The sequence below is a fragment of the Apaloderma vittatum genome, unplaced genomic scaffold (assembly GCF_000703405.1).
Source record: "Apaloderma vittatum isolate BGI_N311 unplaced genomic scaffold, ASM70340v1 scaffold6326, whole genome shotgun sequence".
NCBI classification, from domain to species: Eukaryota; Metazoa; Chordata; class Aves; order Trogoniformes; family Trogonidae; genus Apaloderma; species Apaloderma vittatum.
The window spans coordinates 23,838-42,203 of record NW_009721133.1 but is presented as its reverse complement, the minus strand read 5'-3'; the positions used below and the strand labels follow the sequence as shown (position 1 = coordinate 42,203).

Below are 18,366 nucleotides of genomic sequence, written 5' to 3'. Positions count from 1 at the left end.
CACTGGGCTACAGCATCTCCCTACCTGGCTCTCCACCAGCATGGCCATGTCCATGAACATGTCGTGCAGCTCTCGGATGCTGTTCTCCAGTTTGATGATCTCGCTGTGCCGTGTCTCAATCTCGTTCAGTGCCTGCTTGGTGATGTTTGAATCCATAATGATCTGCAAGAAGACAGGGTTACTGAACTCTGTGCTCAGCCCCTCGGGTGCTGGGATTAGGGGCATCAAGAGAGGGAAGAGCAAGAGCCCCGGAGCTTCTCCAGCCCCCATCCTCCGGCCAGGATGCATTCCTTGCTCAGGTAGCAACCTCAGGCCAGATCTGAGCAGCCAGGTCCCACCTCCTGTACTGGGGCCACTGGCAGCACGGCCACCAGCCAACCCCCGCCCCAGTGCTTACCCCAGAGGAGAAGATGGCTGGGTTGCCGCTCTCCAGCATGTCCTCCAGCTCCTCGCTGGTGGTGGTCCTGCCAGCTGCAAGTGACACAACACGGGTTAACCATGAGCTTGAAGGTGTCCCTGCCTGTGGCAGGAGGGTTGGACTGGATCATCTTTGAAGGTCCTTTTCTACCCAAACTGCTCTGTGAGTCCATGATCCTGTGATGTGACTACAACAAAGATCCCAAGTCCCAGGAGACAGGGCTGAAGACAAGCTATCTGAATGTAGACCTCAGCCACCCTGGCACAAGGCCAAGGTCTGGGCTGAAGACAGGGACCTCTGCGGCACAGCTCGGATATGGCCTGGGTGGCCCAGGTAAGATCTTAAACAGCTCCTGGGCCCACAGGCAGAAGTAGGAAGACCCATGTGAAGCTGCTCAGACAACTAGGATCTCCAAGCTCTGAGAAGCTGCTGCTTTGCAGCAAGACAATGACCTGACGCCGTCCGTACCCTGTGCGAGTGCAGCGCAGCCTGCTTAGAGCTGCAGGGGAGGGCTCAGCTCCACCAGCTGCATGTTCAGGGGTCTAAGGAGCTGCATAACGTCCATGTACCCTTGGGCAGATCACCCTCCACACCTTCCCCAGCTCCAGGAAGGGTCCACAGCCCATTTCCAGTTACTGTTAAATGTTTTAGGATGACAAAGCATCACTCCCAGCATGAGTGACCCATGACACCTCCTTGCCAGCTCTTCCTGCTTCTTGGCTCCTCGCTTTCAGGTGAAACCACTCTGATTCCACGAAGGGAGAACAAGGGCTCAAACAGCACAAATTTACAAACCCTCCTGCTGACTGTGCTCAGCTCTGAGCAGAGACAAGGAGGAGTGTGCCAGGCACGGTGCTTCAAGGGCTTCTCACTCTGCTCGCTTCAAGCCCTAGCGACAGCCTCGAAGGCAAGCAGTGGCATCAGCTCCAGGGGATGCCACGTCTCGCACGGGCAGAGGTGGGATGGGATGCAGGATACATGTTCTCATCACCTCCTCACTGCCTCATTCTCCTCCCCAAAGCTGTGACGAGGCAAAGGACGAGAGCAAAGACATCATAAGCATTAACAACCAGCCAGCCAGTGTAGGCTTGGCCAAAGTCCACAGCTGGTCAGGAAGAGCTTGCTTTAATGTTCAGCCAAAGTACAAAGTCTGGAGGCTGCATCTCACCCCCGCTGTCCAGCACAGCGCTTGCCAAAGCCATATAACCAACATGCAGGACCCTAGAGGACTTCCCAGGGAATCCACTGCCTTCTGGCTAGATTTCCTGGTTTGGAAGGCTGTCGTTAGCTCTTTCACAGCAATAAAATCAGATGAAAGAGTCCTAGGTATTTGGCTGATCTGCTGCCTGCATCCCCACAGAGCTACTGCACAGCCACAAACGGGAATGAACGGGCTCAGTCTATGCAAGGTGACCACAAAGGGAGGAGAGCCTAGGGGAAAACTTTGCCCTGAAACTTGGCAAAACCCTGGAAAATCATGAGAACTGGACCTCTGCCTCCTCAGAGAGCTTTAGAGTACATCTACCTCCTACTTGGCATCTCTAGAAATAAAAGTTTCCTGGGGAGAAGCAGACTCAGCCTTGAGCCAGCAAAGAGATAATGGCAAGAGAAGATGCCCAGGTCACAGGGCAGCAGGGCCATCAGAGGCTCTGGGACAGGCAGACATGAAGCCACCGAGGAGACTTCCCACCTCAAGGCCACTGCAGAGTCCTTGGCCCTGCAACGCCCAGCTGGATGGAGTGACCGTCCCCACCAACCAGCTCCCCGGGGACGGGGCAGGAGCAGCTCCAACAAGACGTGCAGGACCCTGGGGAAGCTCCCAGGGAAGCCTCTGGTGCCACAGCTCAATACCCAGCGCCCGGCTGATGCTGAACGCCAGTTTGCCCAATTCTGTGTGTCAGACGCTCTATAAATAGGGAAGACTTCAGGCACCTCGGGGCTGCAGAAGTCAAGCACGTCACGGCTGAATTCATTGTAAGGGCTCAGCTGCGCTCCTTCGGCTTGCGGCATCCCTCCTTCCCACGGCAGGGCTGCACGAGCACCCACAGAGCAACAGCAAGGGCTCAGCTTGGAATTGCTGAGGAAAAAGGCACCATCCCAAGGCTGGGATCCTCTGTCTGGATCTGGCTTTCAAGCTCTCATTAGAGAGCTCTCACGGCGAGGTGCGTAGCACCGGCCAGCCCACCTACGCGCGTGGAGGTAACAGGTATGAGTGACCCGATCCACTTGGCTGCTCCCCAGCTCAGACAGGCACAGCACTGCCTGCGGTGGTGTTGGGATGAGACTTCAGCTATAAAAGCCAGCCCAGCACGTCATAAACTGCCACCTGCCTCCCTGTCCCTCGGGACCCCTTCTGCGGGGGCCAGCTCCCAGCGCTGCGCAGGCATTTCCACCTGACGAGAAAGTTTTAGCTCAGATAAATCCCACGGTCGTTCTTGAGATTAAAGTGTCACAGGAATTCAAAATAAAACCCGTCTTGGCACTGGGGGTTCTGGGACCACCAGAAGTGTCTGGAGGAGCTGCTGGGGCTGGAGCAACCCCCCTACTCCCCTGGCTCAAGGGCAGTTTGGGATGCAACCACAGCTTGCCTCTCTGCACATCAATTAACCTGGTCTCGCACAGTGGGGCGGAGGCTGATTAATTCTTGCAGCGCCTCTGGAGACGGCAGATGCTTTATTTTTGGCTCCTAAGTCTCGCACATAACAAAACCGTTCATAAAAACAAGCAGCGTCTGTGCAGCACCTCCATGGCTTCAAAGCCACTACAGAAAGCTCCTCCAAGCTTCAAATCCGATTTCTCCAGGAGCAAAACCAAGCTAGATTGAAGATGTCATTTCTCGTAATGGACAAAACCGAGAGGGGAAAAAAACCCCAAAAATCACACAGGACAGCGTGATGGCTCGAGCGTGGGGAGACCAGATCCCAGCAGCAGACACGGGGACACCGCTGAGGGGTGGGACGGTCCAGCCAGAGGACAGCTGCCGAGCATCTGTTGCGCCGTCACCCAGCCCAGATGAGTGGCATCCAGCCACCCCTCTGTGGCACCTGCGTCTCGGTGGGTTTGGGAGCAGAATGTGTAAAAGAGGGTGAGGTAAGGATGAAGGCTGGGGCAGAAGCAGTGGGAGAGGAGAGGACGCCCACTCCATCATGTCAGGCAGGCTCCTGGGCTCGGCGTGAGCAGGATGGGCAGGGGGGACGGCGAGGGTCACTGACACAAAACCTCTGGAACACACAGACACGGCGGTGCCTGCACAAGGAGAAGGGGCAGATCCTGAGAGGGTTGTGGGGAGCCCCGGAGGGTGGCTATGGCCCCAGGCAGTAACTCTACATCACCACTTCTTCTGCAGCTGTCCTACTTCCAGAGCAAGAAGCAGATGCGGTTAGGAGGGAGAAGCTCGCTGGGAGCTGGGGAGCCTCCCCAGAGCAGCTGAGAAGTCCCTGCTCTCATACTTTCAAAACCCAAGAGATTTACTGGCTTTGCTCTCAGAGCTCCCGGCACTTTCTATCTTTGGATTCATCAGCTGAAAATGAGAGCTGAGGATTTCGTAGGGCTTTGCGCAGTCACCACATCCCAGCTGAGCTCTGTCCGAAAGAGCCTGTTCGAGAGCCCCCGAGGAGCAGGGACGGGAGGTGCTGGCTGGGACAGCCCAGGGCAAGCAGAGCCCTCTGCCCAGGAAACACGCCTGATAAAAACCTCAGTCAGCTTGTTGCTTTTGATGAACCTTTTTGCCAGAAGAGATTTTCCACTGTCCTGACGGAGGAATCCAGCTTTGGCAAAGGATCGTGTGTCTTCCCAGCACAGACCCCGTCCTGCACCTGCATCTGCTCAACACCTCCACCCCAAAGGGACAGTGGGTCTCTCACCATCACTAGGACACCTCTGCACCCACAGCAAGTCCTGAGCTGCCTTCTCAAGGTCGCGGGTTCGATTCCCGTTCGGTCCCCATGTGTTGCCTGATCTAGTCGAGAGGCGGTGTCCCTGGCGGCAGGGAGGCTGGATTAAAATGATCTCGAAGGTCCTTTCCAGCCTAGGCCATTGTATGATTTCTATGATTTCTCCTTGCACCCCATCAACACTCTGTTGGGCACTCACAGCCCAGCAGGATGGACAGAGCAAAGACAAGTATAATTTAATGTATCTCCAAAATTTACACAGAGCGGCAGAGTCCTTTCAAAATCCAGGAGCAGAAAAACAAGAGGAAGGTTACTTTCAGGTCTGCAGGCAATTAAGGACCTGGCTTAAGTCTTTCAGCCCTTTCAGATCTTCTCCTCTCTTAGGAGGGAGACATAGGGATACCTTAAATCCCAGTTTACATTGCAAGCCACCCTAGTGGCTGGGGATCACCTAGAGAATGACGTTAGCTGACAAATGAGTCAGTCAGCTGGAGCAGTGACACACTCATCATCCTGCTTTACATTAAACGTCAAGCTCTTGTTGAGCCTCATGTCAGTCAACGATTCCATTCAGCTAGTGTGAAACATTTCTGTTATTATTACACATCATAAAGACTAATCTTAACAGAGAAAAGACTTGTGCAGCCAAGTCTCCTACTAGCCCTTCACAGAAACTATCACACCCCACTGGCACTCCAATTCCCAGGCATCTGCAGCTCGTGAAGGACGCTGCCACAGCTGACCATCGAGGACATCATTCTGGCTCAGAGATATTCTTTTATTCATGCTGAGTTGTGAAAGGCAAGCAAACCACCCATTTGTCTGTGAGAAAAATAATCCTGGACTGGGATTCGGACTTTTTCATTTTGAGCACAAAACCCCATGATGGCTCTCTGACAACAAGATTACTTGTAAAAATCCCTTTTAATCTCTGCATGCCCTGACTTACACCTTACTTGGCTACTGCCCTAACTATGGTGTTGATATGGTTCCTCTTTGCTGGGCAGTGACCACGCTTCTCTAAAACTAACCGGGTATCACTGATTGCCCAGAAGAACCATCAGTGGAGCAGTTTTTTGGGACAACCAGGGCTGGATTTTTAAGTGAGGGGCTCTGGATGACGCAGGGAGATCTTAGCACCATGGTGGTGATAGCCCCGGAGGTGTCACCTGGGGCCCACATTTGGCCTGAAGACACCGCTACTGCTGCTAAAAGCCATCAGAGTCCTGGGTCCAGGGAGATGCCCGGGGCAGTCACCGAGGCTTGTGTTACTCCTGCAGCAAGGAAAGCCGCTGGCAGCAGCGAGTGCCCCCGTCTCACAGAACCACGGACTGGTTTGGGTTGGAAGGTACCATAAAGATCACCTAGTCCAGCCCCTGTCACGGGCAGGGACACCTCCCACCAGCCCAGGTTGCTCAAAGCCCCGTCCAACCTGGCCTTGAGCACTTCCAGGGCTGGGGCTGCCACAGCTTCTCTGGGCACCCTGTGCCTGTGTCTCACCACCCTCACAGGAAAGAATTTCTTCCTCAACCTACTCTCCTTCAGTTTGAAACCGTCTGAAACTGATCCCACTTCTCGTTTTATATTTAGTTCAGCTCACCCGTGATGAAAAGCACTCAGAAGAAAGGCAAATCAATTCCCACTAGCTGCTTTGAATTCAAAATCTGCTGCAAACAAGGAAGAAATTTCTCCCCCTGCGCTCTCCGCGCAGCACTTAGGAAGATCTGAGGGGAGATTTTGGGCTTTGCTGGATGGGGATCGACACTGACATGCAAGGTACCACCACGTGTCCATCTCCCAGCAGACGCTGTGTCCCAGCTGCTCCCATGGGTGCACATACAGCCCCCGCACACCCCCGGATTTTTCTGGGGGAGCTCCGTGCAGCTGCAGGAGCAGCTCCGATCCGGTGACAGCCAGCACAGAATGCGGCCCCGCAGCCCGGCTGTGTTCCCCCTCCGGGATTACTCACTGATCTCCAGCTGCCTCTGAATCCTGCCCTTGCAGCGCTCCCGGTAGTCGGTCTGCGTGGCGTTGTACTCGGACATCACCTCCACGAACTTCCGCGACAGCGTCGAGTGCTGCGGAGAGGAGAGGAAGAGAGAGCCAGGGTGAGGGTCCTGTGGGAGGGAGAGACTGGCCATCCCCGAGCACCTCTAGCAGCCCACAAAGCATTTCTAGCCCAAAAGCTGCTCCGAGGAGTGTGATGAGTGCGAGGGGGGCTGGTGGCAGCAGGTGACATGGCTCTTGGTGAGGCGTGGACTGGATGCATCCCTCACCCAAGCCCAACCCAAGCAGAGCCTTCAGCCCCCAAATTGCTGGACGCAGTGCAGCTGGTGCACAAGTCTCAAGTGAAGCCAAATCTGATACCACCTCAGGCAAGAAACGCTCATGTGCGTCTTTGGCCACACAGCAGGAGCCACAGCCCACCTAGCACACCCTGCCCGGGCTCCCAGCATCGCTCTCGCGTGCAACGGGCACCTGTGAACTGGGACCAGCCGAGGGTTCTGCTGCAGGCGGAAGAAGGTTGTGTCACCCCAACCTCAGCCCACTGACTGCTCGTGCAGCAGGAGCAACCGGAGATACGGAGAAACAGAGGAGGGGGATAGGAGAGGAGGTGATGGAAAAGGATAGGAAAAGAGGACACTCAGAAATGGCCAGAAGGAAGACACGGTGAGACTGACACGATGAAGAAACTCCTGGTGAGTGTTCCCCTTGGACTTTCAGGGCCACCAGTGTGGCCTGAGCTCACCCGTAGACAGTTACAGCTGACAGAGAGTCGAACCAAAGGGCTGTTCCCAGCTGGAGCAGCTCTCAAAGCCTCTGCACAGCGGCACACCAGCGCAAGGCAGCATCTCTGCAGGACCTGACCAGCCTGGTGCTCACCGGAGCTCAGATGTTCCTACCGGGTGTTGGTACACCCCAGCCAACACCCCCTACCTCCAGCAGACAGCACTGGAGACATCTTGAAGATACACTTGCGTTTGCTTTGCAGCTATTCTAAGCAAGCAGCAGCTCGGTATTTATGGCAGAGCCTCACACCCAGCTCATCTTATTCCTCCTCTGCTGGCAAACCCCAGTGAAAGCCCCCCGGGCAGCCCCAGCCTCAGCCTCTGCTCGAGAGGCGCCCGGTCCAAAGCAAGGTCAAAACAGCTCCTGAGCATCACGGCAAAGACGTGATGTGCCACCCTAGCAACAGTTCTTCTGTCTTTTCAAAATTGTTTTCCTAAAATCCAGTTCATTCTCATTCAGCTGAAAAGTTATCAACATATGTTGATCTGCAGCCAGATATAGCCTGGGTGTTGAATGACACCCCTCTCTGCTAATCAGCATACCACACCATACCTTTTTTACTTAAGAAGTTATTTAACTTAGTGTTTGTTTTGTCAGATTGTTATTTTACGTTCCCACGGGCATCCCACATGTCTACAAAATGCATTTGGGTTTTTGAAGGAACACGGAGTTGCATGCAAAAAGGGCTGGCAAAAGCATTTTAAATGGCTTTCCGTCATTAAATAAAACTACCTGAATATTCAAGAGTGAATAAAAATGTACCTTGCATTCGAAACAAACTCATTAAATAGAAAATATTGTTAGGAAATGGGGTTCTTTCACCTGGGGCCAGCAACTCTTCGCTCCCCAGACATGGGGAAAGCAGCCCAATTTGCTGACCCACCAAAGCTGGATTGCCAAAGAGCTTGCACAGCTCCAAGCACCCACGGGGAGCTTTGAAACCCCACCAAAAGCACACGCTGAAACTCGGGACCTCAGCCTTCCGTGTTTATAATTAACAGAAAGACATTTCTGAAGCGCTCAGCCTGAGGGTGAGTACGGTGAGGGGGATGCCAGCCTTCCTCCTGAGCCCTGCTGTTCCAGGGGGAGCAGAGATCCTGCTCCTGAGCTCCCACCGGGCGGGTTTGTTTCAGTGTTTGAATTAGTCCAAGCGAGGTGAATATTCCCACCACACCAGCGAGATAAACCAAGCCTGAAAGCAACAAGAGCAAAAGCTATTCTGAATAACTATTCTATTCTTAATTCTAATAACAAGGACCAAAAGTACTGACATTTAGAAGAATGTAAATAGCAGCTTTTGCTCTGTTATGAGCTCAAAATTTGATACTTGCAGAAATACAGAAAACACTGTCAAGACATCTGGGAACCTGCATCCCAGACAACACTTTTGGGCTGGGGTTACCCTTGGGAGCCGCAGGGAATGGCGCACACCCTGAGCTGAAGGTCTTTGGCACGGACTCCCCCAGTGTCCTTACAGCCATTTTAATAGGACATGGGTTGGATAAGGCTGGTGGGAAATTGGACTGCCAGGTTGCGAGCAGCAATACAAATCCAACTGGTGGCCAATTCCTAGTGGTAACCTCTCAGTGAGCGATGCTGGGTCTGAAAATACCATTAAACATCTTCACCAGGAACTTGGGACAGGTGTGAGCAGGTTTGCAGAAGACACCAAACTGGGGAGAGCGACAGAAGACAGAACTGGTATTCAGAGGGACCAACAGTCTGGAGAAAGGGGCTGACAGGAATCCAATGAAACCCAAAGGAAAATGCAACATTCTGTGATAGGGACCAGGGCACATGTCACAGGATGGGCTGGAGGCACCAGGAGCTCATGGACTTCGGGCTGCCCAGGAGTCCACAGTGAAGGTAAAACTCATTGTGGCCTGGGTGAGCAGAAGGACAGCCAGCGGGGTGGGGACAAGGATCGTTCACTTCTACCTAGGGCTTGCAAGACCACAACCACGACCCAGTGGAAGAATGGAGAGAAGAAGTTTGGAGCCAGACTCTTGTCGGAGGTGTGCAGGGGCAGGACAAGAGATGATGGACCAAGCTGGGACACAGCGAATTCCATTAAATGGAAAAAATCACCATGAGAGTGGTCAAACACTGGATGGGAGCCCTGACGACCCACGGACCAATGCCCAAAGCATCTCCAACCTTCTGGATACCAAGAACGCAGCTCGACATGCCCACAAGCAACGTGATGCAGCTGCCCCTGCTCTGTGCCAGGGACTGGGATTCCTGAGCTCCCTTCTCAGCGACGAGCTGTGGTCCCACAACAAGGAACAAACCCAGGTGACAGATTTCCAGTCGGGCTTGTCCCTGGATGGCCAGGAGTCCAAGGTGGACACCCATGCCACAGACAAAGCCGATGCCAGCCGCAGTAGCTCCATCGCAACGTGGTGTCCCCGCTGAGGATCTGTCCCACGGCACCAAAAATCCAAAATCCCACCAGCAGCGCCCTGGGAATGGGGCCAAAATCCAGGCGGGCAAAGGCCAGGGATGTTTTCACACTAATGGTACGTTCCAGCCAGCCAACCGCCTTAACGCAAGCTCACCCCACACCGTTCCCCGGGTGACAGCTCCAACAGTCGCATCGGCACAGCTCACCCGTCAGGCGCTCACAGCCCGGCAGCGCTGCCTGCCAGAGCTGTCAGCTCCTCTTACCCGCAGCGCGCGGTGATGAGCCCGGCCGGCGAACGCAACCGTGGGACAACACCACCCGGTACCCAGCTCACCTCCCTGCCTCCCGCCCCGTCCTGCGCACGCGAGCCCGCATGCTGGGCACACACACAGCACCAGGCACAGCGTCCCAGGGTGGGGTTGCCATCCCCCGGAATCATGAAAAGCCACAGGAGCCTGAAGTTGGAGACCACCCAGGTCAGAAAGCAAAGCCCCGCAGCGGAGCGGTGCGGTACAGCGCCCGCCTCAGCCTCCCAGCGCTGGGGGGTCCAAACTACAGCCCCAAGGAGCTCCTCTCTCTTGGTGACCATTGGAGCCTAGAGGTGCTAAGAAATGCCCAAATTTTAGGAAAATCTCCCATGTCCTTGACTGGGAGGGCCAGGGCTGGGAGAGTTGAGGTTGTTCAGCCTGGGGGAGATGGCTCCAGGAAAACCCTCCGGCAGCAGTTTAATATAAAAAGGTGGCTTATAAGAAAGACAGAGGAAGACCTTTGGCCAGAGCCTGCAGCCGATCCGCTTTCTTAGACTAAGTGAAGTTTTAGGTGAGTTACCCAGCTGTACCAGTAAGCCTTAATCTCATTTAGGAGCAGCTCAAACATTCCTCCAGACACTGCAGAAACATGCAGACACTTCGGGTTTCTACACACATTGCAGGCAAACGTTTTTGCTGATCTATTTGGAAATGGGCTGCATGACTTTGCCCGCTATTTGCACACCAGAACTCACGAGCTCCAAAGCCAAGCACATCTCTCTTCTCCCTTCACCCCCTGGATCCCTCAACTGCCCGCAGATCCCCATCCTCCCATTACCAGAGCCACAGGGCAGAGACTCACCTGAGTTTTCCTTATCCGCAGATCAGCAGATGATCTGTTTAACCCTTCCTCTTGTTCAATACTCTGCTCAATACCTGGTGAGGGCAGAACGACACAGATTACTTTGTGCTGTTCCAGAGAAGGAAAAGGGTTTGTTTGACAAGGGGACTCTAAAGACTGAAGCCTGAGAGTCTAGGAGGATCTGGCACCGAGCAGTCCCCAGCTCCTGACTCGAGCTCATGATTTAGGCTGAACTGGCAGCAAAACCTTATTTTGTTACTGCAAAGCGCTCAGTGCCTGGCCACCAGCTGAGACTTGGTGCTGTCAAAGGCAGCACCCATCACCTTGAGGCTGGTAAGCAAGGATTCCAACATAAAATGTACGTAATGCTCGGCTCTGATCTCCACATTTTCTGGTACTCAAACAAAATGGAGTGCTGCTCTCTCCCTGCTAGGCAGGAGGAAGAAACCTGGAGCTAAAATGTCTCTGCAAAATACCAAAGCTCAAAGACTTCTCCAGGGACCCTAAAAATAGTAGGTCTGCCAGCTGCCTGGCCTTGCACAGGACCCACCAGGCTGGCGAGAGCGAGCCTCATCTTGCTAAACAGTCCTTCGCAGCAAAGCACAGATTTGCCCTTTTCATTACACCCCGTTGTGCAACTAAGTGAGATCAATTCCTCGCGTGCCCAAAGACCGTAAACGACAGCAGCGCGGAGCTGCTCAGAGTCCCGCCGTGGTTTGGGCAGGGAGAACCCAGCGTGGGCACAGAAAGCTCTGGGAAAGAGCTGGAAAACACCTGCACGAGCTCTGAGCACCCTCCTAGCCTCTCTGGGACGAGCATCTGTATCTGGAGCTTATCTGAAAGGTCCCGTCCTGCGCAGCCACACAGCCACGGAGTTTCTCCTGTGGACCCCCCTGCCTGCCCAGCAGATTCCATCAGCAACTGGTCTTCCTCCACACTTGTCATGAACCGTCCCCTGTTCCCAAGGAGCAGTATTGGCAAACATTGTGCATTTTCGTGAGACGCTCGTAATTAGAATTAGCCACTGCATGAGCAATGCCTGTCCTAAAGAAGTCAGTTTTTTGTCAGCAGATGGTGTTTTTGATCAGTCCTGATTGTTTTCTTTCATTGATCACACTGGCCAACGAAGCGATTTGGGACAAGCACTGATCATCTGTTGCTCCAGGTAAATACGATACCAGTGAGTCTTTTCTGGAAGAAGCAGACGGGAATTGGAGCCTGTCCTACAATCCTTCAGGCTCTGAAAGCCCCTTAAAAACCAGAACAAAGCATCTATGGAGAAGGAATTTTGTCTCACCCCGGCTAAACTCTGTCTCCATCTGGACACCAGGCATCCCAGTATGGCCAGTGGGGCTCTGGTCCATGGAATGGGATCCCTTGGTCTATGAAATGGGTGAACTGGCCTCTGCAATCCCTCCTGGGTCTACCTGAGAGCACGTGTAGGAGGACAGAGGGCAGCAAGGGGACAACAGAGGTCCAAGTCTCCTTCCAGCATACACATGGCACATGGCCAAGCCAGTGGTGACAAACCCGAAAAATGGCATTTCTGGTCACGGGGGATGAGTGGGAAGTGCTGAGCAATGGGGACATGTAGAAGGAATTAGGGCAGCATCCCTGGCCCAGGACAGGAGCTGCAGTACCCATCGCAGGCAAACACTCACTCTTTAGCTTGGAGCGCACTTTGTTCGCTGTCTTCTTTATGTCAGACATCAGCTCTTCCAGTTCCTCCTTTGTTTCTGGGGAGAAAGAAGAGAACAAACACGGATGTGTTGGAGACACCAGCTTAATTCTGCTGCAGGCTGCAGACTGGGAGTGCTTCCACGCCACGTACCCTGTGGGACTCTTCTCACAGTCCTGAGCCGGGAAACAAGCCGGTGGGGTGAGCAGGGAGCCACTCTGTGGGACCCCCTGCCCGTACAGCCCTAACCTGCCCCACAGCCAGTGCTCTGCAGAAAGAGGAAGGGAAGGGATATGTGAGCCATAGCCCTGGACCCTGTAGTGGAGAGAAAACCACTGCTGGACACCAAAAATCTTCTGCTCACCATGGGCTGAAGGAAAAAACGTATAATGAGGGTGGAAAGAAACGGGCAGAGGTTGCCCAGAGAAGCTGTGGATTCCCATGAAGTGTTCAAGGCCAGGTCAGACGGGGCTTTGAGCAACCTGGTCTAGCAGGTGGTGTCCCTGCCCATGGCAGGGGGGTTGGACTGGATCGTCTTTGAAGGTCCCCTTCAACTCAAACCAGTCTGTGATCTCAGCCAGGTTCCTCTCCCAGAACCAGAGTGTCCTCGAAGGAGCCAAGGGATGCACAGCAGCTTGTCAAGGACGAAGCCGTGTCCTCACTGTGGGACCCTCACTGCTCACCTCAGCAGTGAGACAAGCAGACTGCAATATCTCCAGTTCCAAATACTAAAGAAAGTACAAACCTTCTGCCATTCAAATGTGATTTCTTGGAAATGCTGCCAACCTAGTGCTCCCTCTTGATTTTGATGAGATCAAGACTTACTTAATTAAATAAAACTTTGTTTAATAGACTCTAGGCACATTAACTGAGTCATTTTGATGGCTGTGGTAGCTCTGATGCTGTACGCTCCCAGCTGCCAGTCACAGGCATAATTAGAAAATCATGATTATGGGAATGTGCTGGGGGAAGGTCACATTTTATCGACAGTTGTACACATCCCTGACTCAGAGCTTAGAGCTTTGGCACTACTGGGAAAAAAGAGAGAAGGAACACGTCTGCGAATACCTTCGCTCCAGGCTCCAGTTATTTCTCAGGAAGCCAACACAGCGGCCTCACCAGGGAAGTGGTACAATGATTTATTTGCTGGAGAACAAGCATGAATGCAGGGAAAGGAAGAGGATGTTTTCAGTTTGGGTCCTCACTTAAGTGACTAATTATTTCTTTTTTCCCCACCCTTGAAAGAACAGGTATGTAATAAAGAAACAAACCAGCTCGAGCTGACTAACTCCCTGCAGCCTGACAGGAGGATGAGGAAGCAGACAAAGACCACGGAGCCTGGGGAACAACCGGCTGCTACGAACAGGGGGACAGGCTGAGAGCTGGGCTTGTTCACCTGCAAAAGCGAAAGCAAAGGGGGTTCCTACCACCGCCTACATCTCCCCAGCAGAAGGGTGGAGAGAAGCTGGAGCTAGATCTCCCTCTGGTCCTTAGAGGTGACCATCAGCTGCTTGCTGAAGCTCAGAGATGCACAGGGAGAGGACAGGGGGTGATGGACCAAGCTGGGACAGGCAAAATCCAAATTAGATACTAGGAAAAAAATTTGTCATCATGAAGGCGGTCAAAAACAGGACCCAGAGGGGCTGTGGGATGTTGGTCCTTAAGGATATTCATCATGTCACTGGGTGAAGGCCTGAGCAACCTGATCAAACGGACCCGCTGGAGGATACTGGATCAGGGATCTCCAAGGTCCCTTCCCATTTATATCCACCTTGGATTCTTCAAAACAATTCACATAACTGGCTGCTGCGTGCTTTCCCTTCTCTTTTTTTGACAGGCTGCAGTGACGCTGTCGCCGAGGCCACACAGAGCGAGTGGTGAACGCGGACAAGCATCCCCAGAGCTGGCCACTCAGGGAGGGGACAGGAGGACACGGACAGACAGAGGGACACGGGACACGGACAGCTAGGCTGCCTTCCCTTACAATATTTCTAACTGAGCAGCAAGGAGAAAACACTCCTTCTGCCTGGCTTTGAGTCACAGGACGTGTGAGGATTACTTGGCGACCTGGCAGGCACAGGCTTCCCAGACAATTATTTTCACATCCATGGCGTCTGTTTAAGTGACTCACTCAAATCTATTTAACCATTCATGGCAAGTAACATTCCACAAACAGAAGCTGAAGCACCACAACATCACCGCCGAGGTGCCCACAGCGAGGAGAGCAGCGCTGAGGGGCAAGGCGTGACGTTGAAAGGGACGCGTGGTGACACCACACTGCGGTCCAGCACAGCCTCAGCCACTCGGGAAAGAGGGAAAACCAATTCCTTTGTGCTCCCCTTCCCTGTAGCTCCCCGAGTCCCCAAAATCATCCCCCATGCAACAGGGAAAGCGATGAGGAACTGGCACCCAGAGCTGCCACATCGGATGCTCCTCAAGGCAGAGGAGCAGGACCCTCTGTTCTCTGTTATCACGAAAGGAGGGAAAAAGCCTTCAAACCGCCCAGCAGTGAGGAGGAGGGCGCAGGAGGCAGGGACCAGACCTCCATCCTTCACATCTGGCTGACACCTGCCCACCACAGCACGCTTGAGCATCCCCAGGCTGGTGATTCTGCAGCCACGATTCAGCTCTCAGCCCTCAAAGCTTCCTCACATGGTAATTACTCAGATTAATAAACCTTCAGCTCTTTGTGACCTGCCATTATTTATTGGCAACAACCACCGTAATCAAGAAAAGTACAACTTCAAACTAATCCATAGCTGAGCTCTCTGGCAATGCTGGGAAGAAGGACCTTCCTGGCAAACACTTAGCTTTTTCTATAAAAAATTAAAGAAGATCCTGTCCACAGTTCCTCCAAGGAATTTTTTAAAAATAAACCTTTCTTGCCTTATACCACTGATGAGTCTGTTAATCTTGGCACTTACATTTATGAAATATAGGGTACTTTTTAGAGGCGAACACAAAGAGGAAGCCCAGACCTGGCAGCCCCCTCAAGCTATCTGGTCTTTGGCAACAAACCAGAAGAAATCCTTCCTAGAGATCTATGGAGTTGTTGGAAACATTTTCCATAGTGTTTCACAGACTTAAAGTAATGAAAGGTGTTTTAAAAACCACCAGACAGGCTGGTCCAGCCCCAAGCTGGGAACTACTGACCAGTTAGCCCAGTACAAGAGATTTGGGACATCAATAACCTCTACGCAGTCCTTTAATTCCCAAAGGCTGATGTTCCTCCTTGGAAATGGAGCTCAGAGTTTGACACTGCAACTTACTTATTCAAGCTACGTAAAACAAGAAGAAAAACCTAGTTTGCAAGACGCTCGCTCAACCCTTTCCTAATTTTCTAAAGTTTTCTCCACTCCGATCCACACAACAAATCACAGCAGGTATGAGAGAACGGGGGAGCACGCAGGCGGGTGGGCAGGAGAGAGCTGTGGGACCACCGCCCCCATCAGAGCTGGGATTTTCCCTTCCACGCAGAAGCAACACAAGGAGCTCCAGCTGCTTGCCAAGCTGCAGAAATAGGGCACAGCGGTGCCGTCCATCTGCCTTCGCCAAGAGCGAGGGCACGGAGATGTCCGGTACCATTGCGAGGAGCCAGCAGTCCTGGTTTTTTTTTTACTTCCAGCGTGCCAGGAGGGACAAGTCTTGCTCGTGATGCAGCAAGGAGAGACGCTGCCGGGACTTGATAGCGGTGCAAAACGTCACAAGGCTTTAACAAAGGAGCAGAACAGAGGTGACGCATGGAAGGGTCTGGAAAGGTCTTGTGGATCCCCTGGAACTAAAGGTGCTTCCCAAAATGCCTGGGGGTGATCCATAACAGATTAAAACTGTAGCTTTTGACTTTGTAAGTCACTAAAAAAGGAGCCAGGCAAGCTGTTTAACTGATGCTTCTATTACATATTTTTCAGTCATTATGGGTAACATCGGTGGGTAACTGAGCTTAAAAAATCCCCTTTCATATTAGCAGCGACAGATCACATTTCACACATCCTGAAGCCCAGCGCGCTCCTCGCCGGCTGATGGTCCAGCCAGGCAAAGGCACTGAGCTGCCATCACTAAAAAGTGTTGAAACGTCCATCTGAGCTGCCTGCTCGGACAAGGATGCTGGGAGTTTGACACCACTGATGAACTGGCCACAGGCAGCCTCGCACCCAGGAGCCCGGCACACAAAGCCCTTCCACAGCCTGTCGCTGAGCTCGGTGACAGCTGAGCCACCCTCTTGGCTGTTCTCATCCCACAGCCATCCTCTGACAGCTCCTGTCACTCCAGGCTGGTCTCAGAGCCAGAAACCCACCCTGGGAGGTGAATCTCAGGATGAAGGGAGAAGCTCGTTGCTTCCTTATAATCCAGCAGCACAAGCGATGGGACAGAGTTTGCTTGCAGCAAAATATTTTGTTTTGGTGCCAAACTTGTGCAAAAGGTAGGGGAGAAAGAGACGGTGTGGTGCAGCGCCTTGTTCCAGTTGCTCTTTTTGCTTCCCTGAAGTTTCGGGGTGCCCACCTCTCCGGGAGCAATTAGCTGGCTGATGAGCGGAGGAAAACTGCTCAGATCTATTTTTACAACACCGAACCGCACTAATTGTCTTGCCCTCCTTTAACTCTCTCCATCGGATTCCACTTCAAATACTCCATTATTTTTCCCAGAAGCAAGGTCGGGTTGATCAGTCAATAATTACCCAGCTCACTCCCGCTCTTTCTTTAAAAAACCGTCGCCGTGCTACCTCCTGAGCTTCTGATACCCATCGGGTATGCGGAGACTTATTGGAAATCAACACTAATGGCAGAGGCACCATCTTACTCAGCTCTTGGAAAACTTCCTGATCGATAACTTCAGGTAGACTGGATCTAGCAGTGTCTATTTTTGGCACCAACTGTTTAGCAACAACCTGAATTAGCGTGAGAACGTTAAGAATTTAATCATCGCAAGACACGTCACGTGTTTTCTCCACATCTCCCCTGGCCTGTCTGGTGGAGTAGTCCCCTCGGGCAGGGGCAGGACCAGCGCTGCTGGGAGGAGAGGGCTCCCATGGGGAAGGTCCACCAGCACAGCTCCCTTCTGTGAGACCCACCACAGGCTCAGCAGTTCCGTGACCCAGGACACACCACGGCTCTTCCACAAAACAGATGTACCCCATTTAAATTGCCTGAGGTGACACAGCGAGTGCAAGTTAGAGAGGCTGCCCCAAAGAGGGGCCCCAGCCACTGAGCAGACCCAAGGGTGGTGGAGAAGCAGGGAGGGTTCCCAGGAGGAGGAAAGTCCTTCACCCCAAGCGCAAGGTGACGCGGATCACATACGGTGACCCTATTCGGACAAAGAGGAACAGGGCTTCCTGCAGAAAGGCAGCCAGCCAGGGAATTGTGGAGAGGTTATTTTTAGCGTTGCACATTTCCATGATAAAGAGCAAGTATTACCTCTGGCTGGAAAGAAAACTTTATTCTAGCACTGGTGGAAAAAAATGACCCCAAGAAGTCCTACCACCCAGAGCTTCAGCTGCAAAAGAACGCTCTTCAAGGTGCTGTTATTCTGTACCCAAAGCAGCAAGTGCAAAATAAAGCCCCAAAAAGCACTGACCACCAGAGTTCAGACACTCCTGCTGCCTAATCCAGCATTTTTCTTCTTTAAAAGAAATGGCCTAATTTATATTTTTAAACCCAGACTGAATTGCAGGGAACTGTGTGACTATTCACTCAACTCCTGCTCGTATTCTGGCTAACACGCTGGGAGCAGCACCAGCAGATCCAAGTGAGGACAACACACGGGAAGGACACAACCACCAGAGTTCAGACACTCCTGCTGCCTAATCCAGCATTTTTCTTCTTTAAAAGAAATGGCCTAATTTATATTTTTAAACCCAGACTGAATTGCAGGGAACTGTGTGACTATTCACTCAACTCCTGCTCGTATTCTGGCTAACACGCTGGGAGCAGCACCAGCAGATCCAAGTGAGGACAACACACGGGAAGGACACAGTGGCCAGAAAGGGCTAAAGGTCCTTCTGCAGCTGCTGTAGCCATCAGCCCTGAGCATTGGTTGTCTGGTGGCTTCTTCAGAATCCACTAACTGATGGAAAAGT

At 52.7% G+C, this 18,366-nt stretch overlaps 1 protein-coding gene across 1 annotated transcript in view; it reads right to left on the bottom strand.

The window, feature by feature from the left end:
* Window positions 1-24: 24 nt before the first annotated feature.
* STX1A (syntaxin 1A (brain)) overlaps window positions 25-18,366 on the bottom strand; it is a gene marked incomplete at its 3' end in the record, with an annotated part of 39,409 nt that continues 21,067 nt past the window's right edge. The window contains exons 3-7 of the mRNA XM_009871246.1: window positions 12,277-12,351; window positions 10,616-10,689; window positions 6,281-6,389; window positions 398-471; window positions 25-162 (exon numbers count right to left, since the gene is read on the bottom strand). Of these exons, the coding sequence (XP_009869548.1) occupies window positions 25-162; window positions 398-471; window positions 6,281-6,389; window positions 10,616-10,689; window positions 12,277-12,351 (470 nt within the window). The remainder of the gene's footprint in view (window positions 163-397; window positions 472-6,280; window positions 6,390-10,615; window positions 10,690-12,276; window positions 12,352-18,366) is intronic.